Source organism: Carex rostrata, chromosome 17 (genome assembly GCF_964058835.1).
Source record: "Carex rostrata chromosome 17, lpCarRost1.2, whole genome shotgun sequence".
Classification (NCBI taxonomy): Eukaryota; Viridiplantae; Streptophyta; class Magnoliopsida; order Poales; family Cyperaceae; genus Carex; species Carex rostrata.
In genome coordinates this window covers 9,188,279-9,196,784 of record NC_135934.1, presented here as the reverse complement: position 1 = coordinate 9,196,784, position 8,506 = coordinate 9,188,279, and the positions used below count along the sequence as shown (strand labels likewise).

The 8,506-nt window shown below is 40.1% G+C and overlaps 2 protein-coding genes across 2 annotated transcripts; both read right to left on the bottom strand.

Annotated features, from left to right (window-relative positions):
• Nucleotides 1-435: 435 nt before the first annotated feature.
• On the bottom strand, nucleotides 436-2,465 carry LOC144568575 (uncharacterized). The gene is made up of 3 exons (XM_078318945.1): nucleotides 1,508-2,465; nucleotides 792-1,367; nucleotides 436-597 (listed from the first exon to the last, which is right to left on the bottom strand). Exons 1-3 carry the CDS (start codon nucleotides 2,372-2,374, stop codon nucleotides 496-498), a joined length of 1,545 nt encoding a protein of 514 aa, XP_078175071.1. The 5' UTR covers nucleotides 2,375-2,465; the 3' UTR covers nucleotides 436-495.
• Nucleotides 2,466-4,201: 1,736 nt separating this feature from the next.
• On the bottom strand, nucleotides 4,202-8,275 carry LOC144568428 (uncharacterized). Its single transcript, XM_078318783.1, has 4 exons — nucleotides 8,150-8,275; nucleotides 6,824-7,830; nucleotides 4,623-5,195; nucleotides 4,202-4,511 (listed from the first exon to the last, which is right to left on the bottom strand). Exons 2-4 carry the CDS (start codon nucleotides 7,712-7,714, stop codon nucleotides 4,398-4,400), a joined length of 1,578 nt encoding a protein of 525 aa, XP_078174909.1. The 5' UTR covers nucleotides 7,715-7,830; nucleotides 8,150-8,275; the 3' UTR covers nucleotides 4,202-4,397.
• Between the last annotated feature and the right edge of the window lie 231 nt (nucleotides 8,276-8,506).

Sequence of the window (8,506 nt, the reverse complement as noted above, 5' to 3'; positions counted from 1 at the left end):
TGTAAGAGGGGCCATTTATAATGTTTGATTGATAGTACTAAAAGTATCACTTGGAGCTGGCTTTTGTCGGTCTGATGTATAGATGGCAATTACTTAGTTGGGGCCAATATGTGAGTACATGGTAGCAACGCAGATAATTACACCTGGTGCCAGAATGTATTTTACTGCGTTTATATGCACACCCTTCTTTAGAGATACTGATCTGATTGCCAGACCAGTCTGTCTAATAAATTAAATTGGATTGCAAATAATTAACTAAATGGAGCAGCGACTACCAAATGGAATCATTTTCATTTTTAACATGTTTCCTGTAGCTAGTGTCCTCTTTCATAAACTATTCATACATTGAATTTGAATATATATACACACATGTTTGGAATTATGGAACAACGGTTCATAAAAATGGAGCTTATAACCAATAACCTGACAGAATAACTGAAAATTAATCATAAGCGGAACTAATTAAGGCACTTCTAATTCACTAATTGCAAACTATTACCATGTCGTGCGCTGTCCTGGTTCACACTTGTTTATCTGTACCTGTAGTATCTTCCCTTTTCTCATCCTCTTTGTTTGACAACACTGTCGTCTTGGTGCCTAAAAATGATCCAAAGGAAAGACTCTTCTTATCAACCATAAAAAATTGACAGATCTGAGGTCTTTTGGTATATTTAATTACTTTGGATTGCTTAGAGGGGCACGACAAAAACAGTATGCAAATTGCAATACGATTTAAAATTGATAAAGAAATATATTGACATACAAAAAGAAAGCAAGAGAAAAAAAATTACTCGCTTCCAATCGGCTGGGTCCATCTTTGCTGCATACACAGTGACAGTCTGAACCTTTAATGCCTCAGTGAAACATTGCAACTTGCAAGTACTGCTAACAATACCAGTGATGTTTCTTGAATACTCTGTGATAGTTCGAACAATTTTTCCTTTTCTACCAGTTTCCACTCTGGCATGGTTCAAGAAGAATACTAAAGGCAGCTCGCAGGATCTGTTTGGATCCACCGGTCTATTGTCGAAGGTGAAAGGCCCTAGATTACGGGTCCTCCAAGTTCGGAATGTCATGAGGGGCTTCGCTAGCTCCTTGGGGGCAACTTCCTGCGGGTAGACTTGCACTGAGTAGCCCCAGGAAACCGACACAGACCAGTTTGTGTGTGGCCCCTTCTCGTAACAGATTGTCTGCTGCAGAGTCCTGCTTGGGTCATGCTGGGAAACATCAACCAAAGACTTGGCAGCTTCTACTTGCGTCGCCCAACGTGGCAAGATGGGTTTTACATGGCCCAGGTGGTTCAGAGATAGCAATGGCGCAACAGGGTGCGCTGTGAGCAGTCCGTATATATCGTCCTGCAAATCCACCTACAATACATACAAATTGAATGTTGATTAGCAAGTGTTAATTAGCCAAAATTAATTAATACATAATATAAAATTTGAATCAATGGATAGTAGCCATATATACAAGCCATATATACTCTGAGATATAATAAGCAATGTACCTGGTGGAATCCCGGTTCGATGGTGAGGGTGACTCCTAGCTCGCTTATACAGGATTGAACACGCTCATCACTTCCATATAAGCTCGCATAACGTTCGAGACAGCCATCCATTATTTCTGCCAGCTCAGCTGCAATATTACGACTAACCACAAAACCAGCCCCACCATACGCTACACTGTATGAGTGCTGCATGGTCTGCTCCACACTCTCTGAAATCGATCCAATATAGTACATTTCCTTGTGATTGTACTTATTCAGCATGGCCACCAGGTTATCCGGGAAGAACACCGTGCCATCATCCCCTATCACAAACCATCTGACCTCTCTAGAGACCGGTTCGGCCATCACCGCTCTGTAAGACTCCACCACTGTTCGAGCAATTCGAGCAGTTGCTGGAATAATACTACCCTCTGTACTTGAGTAACTGAAGGGTGAGACACGGTACGGGGGACATGTGTGAGGCCAAGTGCTATCTGCTGGTGGCTCCTCGTCCAACCAGACATAACCGTGCATTTCCCCTGGTCGCCACCACAGCTCATTGTACGGTCGATTTCGGTCCCATGTTTGATCTGAGCTGCTTATACCAAATTCAATGTGCGAGATATCTGTTGTTGCTAAGGATGACATGTCCCTGTCTGTATCAGCTGTGAGATGAGCAGAAGCAAAACTTGGACTCCGGCCGGTCAAGTTGCAAAATGCCTCCCGGTGCAAGAAGAGGGAGTATGCAAAGGAAAAGAGAGAGAATGAAACAAGGCTGCAGAGTGAACTGCTGACCCAAAACCGACGTCGCTGGCCGGCTTCGTCTGATCTTTGGAAAGATAATAGTTGACATTTTTGAATTATCCCCCCCTCCGCTCGGCTCTGCATGCTTCCTAAGTTAGATTCTTGTTTTTGGTTGGTGTATGTATTAGTTTCTAATAATTATGAGGTTTGGAAATTTTGGGGCGATAACAATGAGATTAGATTAATTAGCTAAGGGTGAGAGAGTTGCAGAAATTATTAGTCATGATCTAATTTGCTTTGTGACTTTGGACCTAGAAATTATGTTTTATTGTTGTAAGAAAAGAATATTCAATTCATTGACTGCTAAATCTAAATGGTATATATATGGTAGCCAGAGTTTGACTAATAGCTACCTACGTCTACGTGGGGTGCAGTATGCAGCGCCTACATATATATATTAAAGCTTCTCTAAAGTGGACCTTCAAAATAACTAATTTATGTTTAGACTCTTATGACTTAACTACTAGCATTATGCCATTATGGATTTGGAGTTTAATTAGGACGCCATTAATTGATTGTCACTTTCATTAATTTTCTTCAAATTTAAGGATACATATTATATAAAAGATCGGCTCAAAGCAACGATTTTTTTTTTTTTTCTGAGGGCTTTTTTTTTGTTTAATAGAAAGACATGCAGCACTGTCTAGCTCTTCTTTATTAAATGAAGGGTTAAAAATTATTTAACAACACTTTATCTTAACTACCACAATAATGACTTCTTAATTAAAAAAAAATTATAAACAAGTTGTTTTCCTTGGTTGTGTATCATTTTTCATGCAATTTTAAAATAGTTTATTGCTCTATAAAATACGGTTAAAATGGGATCGTTGTAAATTTTATGTCTTTAAATGAATGGTGAAAGCTTGCAATAAGTTCCATTATTTTTTATGTATATCATATATATAAAATATAAAGAGTGAATCTATGGTACTATGCATATCACGATTTGGCCTGTGCTACGGCTCAATATTTGAGTTTTCAAAATCCTAATGGTCCATCCGAACCGTTCATCTTGTTCTCCATATTAATATGTGTTTGGAGACCAAATTTTACATGTTTTGAAATTTTTTTACTATTTTTTTAGATTTATTGAAAATCACTGTTTTTGGATGGTCCAGAATTTTCAGATCAAGTGATTTTCTAAATATCTAAAAAAATAGTAAAAAAATTTCAAAAAATGTAAAATTTGGTCTCCAAACACATATTAATATGGAGAACAAGATGAACGGTTTGGATTGACCGTTAGGATTTTGAAAACTCGAATATTGAACCGTAGCACGGACCAACCCGTGATATGCATAGTACCATAGACTCACTCAAATATAAATTACATTTTGGTCGTTGGATTTTAAAATTACAAATTATTTTTGACGGTTATTAAATTGTTAAGTTAATCTGTTGTCAATGGATCTTTACCCTAAAAGAAACTCCAACCCCATTTAGTCATTTACACCTCAAAGACAGATAAAACTACTAAACTGAATCAAACAAATTTCCATCATCATTCATCAATCTAATCTTAAATTGAGACGTGATTCTCAATCATATCAGGACGTACGCCTAGATCGATATTGATTTATTGACCCAAATTAGTATCAACTCATGCATTTATATAAATAAGAAGACTCTATTGAGGCTTCTGATATCCATGTATGATGCCAAAAACTCACGACCTGGCCATTACCAGGTTTAAAGCTAGAGCGTGCATATATAATGTACATTTGAATTAAAATTAATTGATGCCTTTCCAGATTAAGAATTTGTTTCAATCGTCCATGACTAATTAATAGAAAATAACGCTGGCAGACACCAAAACAATAATTGAATCAGTCGTGATAAATTGCGACTCTCCAGTCTCCACATTTTATTTTTGTATTCGTATGCTCTTCTAGATTGCAGTGACTAAATGGAATTGCAAATGCAGTAGTATTTATCTTAAAATATATCAGGCTCAAGCAGCACCTATAATTTAATACTCTGAAATTTGTATTAATCATCTCCATCTATGATTGATCCTCTATATATAATGTATATATAATATACATTAGTTGGCTGAAGTAACTAAAAGATGTATCATGCATTATATATGGACTACGTTGTGAATGAATCAAGTAGATAGAGGGGTCATGGTAGACTCCCCGGGACTGCAGTACTTGATTTGCACCTCCAACATCCTCCCCCATTTTGTCCTTCGAGCTGTACAGCAATGCCTCCGCGGAGCCTATAAATCATTATCAATCAAATTATTAAATTGACATCACAATTCATAGGCAATTTGGTCATTGATATCTGTTTGTAAATTGTGTGTATAATTAAGCAAGTAACTAGTCACCTGTTTCCACAAGAAAGGATCCATCTTTGGTGCAAGAACCCTGACCCTGTCGATGCGAGAGGCCGCATAGAAGCCCTTGTTGTTGCACATGGCCTTGGCATTTTCTTGAGCCTGAGCCTTACTAGTGTACTGGGTGAGGGAGGCATCTGTCTGGTTGCGCAGCACCCGATCGAAAAAGTAGATGAAAGGGCGGGCGCAGGGGTTCTGGTTGGGGTCGTTGAGGGGACGGGTGTTGAAGATGAAGGGCCCGTCACTGGAGGTGCGCCACGTCTTGAAGGTCTGCAGGGGTCTCTCCAGCTCATGTGGGGGGTGCACACTAGGGTAAACCTGAACTGTGTACCCCCACGATACTGACACTGATAGCACCACCCCCGTACCCGCATCATAGCAGAAGGCCTGCTGTAGGATCCGGGCCGGGTCGACTTGGTATGCGGAGAAGAGGGACTGCAATGCCTCCAGTTGGCTGGGCCTGTTGGGGATGATGACCTTCACATAATCCAGGTGGTGGAGTGATACCAGCGGTGCAATTGGGTGGGCCGCCAGCATCCCGTATATATCTCCTCTGACATCCACCTGCAATTTCAATTGCAATTGTTGATCATCAAACCTACCTTTGTATATGCTAATAAGTAGATGCATTAGTGCAGAATAAGCGGTTGATTTTTAGGCATAAAGGTTGATGTTCTGAGATCTTTGAGGCCTAGGGGTTTTCCTATAGGAAGTGTTTGTTTTCTTTTACTGTTTCTTGAACAACTGTAATTTAGCTTTGTTAATAATAAAGGGGCTATTATGCCTTTTCATTCTAAATTGTTCATCAAACCAACCTATCTGCTAATTAATTACAATATGTTCTTTATTTCTTCTGTTTCTATTTTTATATTTGTGAAAAAAAAAACAACTACAATTTCTTGGAGTTATCTCAGCGATCACACAAGTTGTTAGTACTTAATTTATCACAACCTACGTCCAACCTTCTACTAAATAATTTGAAATATTTTATTGTTTATAAAATTTTCATATTGTCAAAATTTTCAAATGCTTTGATGAAAGTAATCAACTTTCAAATGGCAGCAAGTTGGACACACACATGTATATAGCATATTTAAATGTAAAGAATGCATTTATTTTGATACGACCCACCGGCCTTAAATAGGCTTTTACAAATTACAATCGGCCTAGTCGTGTACTGTGAATATAGGTCTTAATTATCTCAAAATATTTATGGGCCTGAATTGGGCCCAAAGTGAAAGCCCGCACCAAATGAATAGCTAAGTCCTAGCATTTTAAGTTTAAATAATATTAATAATAAAAATATGGATGAATATGTTGCAATGGTGGATACCTGCAGCTAGCCACCGTAAGAGACCAAGAGTATGTTTTGTTCTACAAACAGGGGTAAAAGATTGGTCTTTGCCTGAATTATAATTTTATCGATCTCAATATAACTCATTAGAGATATAAAAAGGGAAAAAATCAAACTGCTTGAGGTAAGACCAAGAAAAAAGAAAGAGTAGTATTGAGAGATGCCAAGTGACGCACTAGAAGCTAAAAGGAAAGTAAACGTGGCAGCAAGAAAAGAAGATAGGTGAAAGGTGTACAAAATAAGAATAAATAATTTATGTGAGTCGATTTTTTTACTTTCTACTTGTTTGTTGGATGTGAACATCAACAATAGCTACACGTGGCATTTGGGTCACGACTCACGAGTCCCGGCGGCTGATGTGTCACGAGCTCGCAAATTTTGAATTTAGAAAGCACCTGAACCTGCAGAGCCCGCAAATTTGGGTTCTAATCTTTAATATTTTCTTTCTATATTCGTCAACTCAAAAGCAATTGATGGTCTCCTTGTGGTCAATTAATGATGTGTCAGTATCAGTACCAGTATCAGATCATTCTTCTCTACCTTTTCTTTTCAGCAGTAAATACATTCGCTTAATTGATATGTATCATCGATGGATATTAGTTCTTGTATCCATGTTGCTGCTTAGAATATGTTGCACATCTCTAAGCTAAACTTAATTAAACAAATCAAACTAATTGTATTAATTAATTATATGTTGTTGTTTGTTGAAAATCACCAGGCGCAATCTTCTTTTCTAACTATGCATGCATGCATCAGTAATGAGTAATGATAACAACCATGCATGCAATATATAGCTAGATAGGTGAGACAATAATGGTGCATGTAGCATGAATCATACCTGGTGGAAGCCAGGTTCGCGAGTGAGAGGAATGCCGAGCTCGACAAGACATGACTGGACTCGCTGGTCGCTGCCGTAGAAGTTGGCATACCTGTCAAGGCAGGTGTCCATGACCCTGGCCAACTCGGCTACGGCCGGGTAGCTGATGGCGAAGCCTCCTCCGCCGAATGCCATCCCGTAGCTGTGCATGACATCTTGCTCAACGCTCTCCGATGGCATCCCCACGTAGTACATCTGCTCGTGGTCATACTTCTGCAGCACCCCTATTAGATTCTCCACAAAAAACACCGTGTCGTCATCCCCCATCACAAACCACCGCACTTTCTCCCTTTCCGGCGCCGATGACACTGACACCAGCTGGTAGGCCTCGACCACGGCAGCAGCAATTCGAGATGCCGATGCCCGGTTCCCGTACCGAGACATGTCACGAGATATCCGGTAAGGCGGGCAAGTGTCAGGCCAGGTGCCTATCGGTGCCTGGTCCAGCCAAACGTGGCCTCTTGTGTGGTTGTGGCGCCACCAGAGCTCGGTGTAGGCGCGTCGCTGGTCCCATGTCTGGGCTGAGCCGCCTATGGCAAAGATTATGTGGGAGAGGTCAGTGGGGACGGAAGAGGGTGATGCGGGGCCTAGCGCGGGGGGGATGTGAATAAGTTGATTGGGGTTGGGGTTGTAGAGAGCAGAGGGGCAGAGTGTGCAGGGGGATGTCCAGGGCAGCTCCAGCTGGTCGGGGAAGAAGGCGTAGTAAGCAACCAGGGTGCAAGAGGCCAAAATCAGAAAGAAAACAGTGGTTGAGGTGCAGCGTCGACGCATCTCCAAGGAGGTCGAGGAGGAAGCGGCAGCATCTGTTGGCCGAGAGAGGTGCCCTTGCCATTGCCATACCTTCGTCATCATAATTTTGAATTTTTTTATTTATAATTCTATCCTATTCTTTGTTTGGCGAATCGAAATCGAATCCAACCCTGAATGCTCCAATTGTAATTCGGACTCTGATTCAGTGATTATGTATCCTGTACGTATGATAATAGAGAATCAGAATCAATAATCATACAAAAAATTGAAGGGTCATTGATAATTACAAAAGGGAAGGAATTATCAATAATTCTATCCTGTACGTAATAAGCAAGGTGGAGAAATGCTTGGCGAGCAGTGGCCGAGTGAGCTTTGGTAATTGATAATTACAAAAGGGAAGGAATTAAAAGGATGGAGAGAGAGAGTTCTCTCTCTGCTGAACCTTCTCATGAAGATAGAAAAGAGGGGAACTCGAAGAAACAAATTAAAACGAAATAAAAGAAAACAGAGATAAGAGGAGAGGACAGCGTTTGGTACCTTCATTTCAGAACCGTTGTGCCAAATTGCGGTTAATAATAAAATAGGAAGGGATATGATATGAAGATGCATTCCATTGCCGTAGCCCCTGGTTTGATTTGATTTGATTTATTACATTTTCATTGCACTCGTTTCATTTATTGGATTTGGCGTCTTTATTCAATTGTGACTGAGACGGGCACAAAGCCACCAACACCACGGGTGGTTCCCTGTTGAGCCCACCGCATGCACGACGGACTTCAAAAGATATTGTATAACAGCATCTACATCCGTGAAATTTTTGGAGTTTCTAAATAACTGTATAACAGCATCTACATCCGTGAAACTTTTGGAGTTTCTAAATAACTGTTAACTAAT

Excerpts from the sequence above, each read along its gene's own strand:
- LOC144568575 (XM_078318945.1), bottom strand. The coding sequence starts at position 2,374 with ATGCAGAGCCGAGCGGAGGGGGGGATAATTCAAAAATGTCAACTATTA. Across the intron at positions 1,368-1,507 it reads TCGAACCGGGATTCCACCAG|GTGGATTTGCAGGACGATAT; the intron begins GTACATTGCTTA and ends TATGTATTGTAG. Across the intron at positions 598-791 it reads ACCCAGCCGATTGGAAGCGA|GCACCAAGACGACAGTGTTG; the intron begins GTAATTTTTTTT and ends GATCATTTTTAG.
- LOC144568428 (XM_078318783.1), bottom strand. The coding sequence starts at position 7,714 with ATGATGACGAAGGTATGGCAATGGCAAGGGCACCTCTCTCGGCCAACA. Across the intron at positions 5,196-6,823 it reads GCGAACCTGGCTTCCACCAG|GTGGATGTCAGAGGAGATAT; the intron begins GTATGATTCATG and ends TTGAAATTGCAG. Across the intron at positions 4,512-4,622 it reads ATCCTTTCTTGTGGAAACAG|GCTCCGCGGAGGCATTGCTG; the intron begins GTGACTAGTTAC and ends AATGATTTATAG.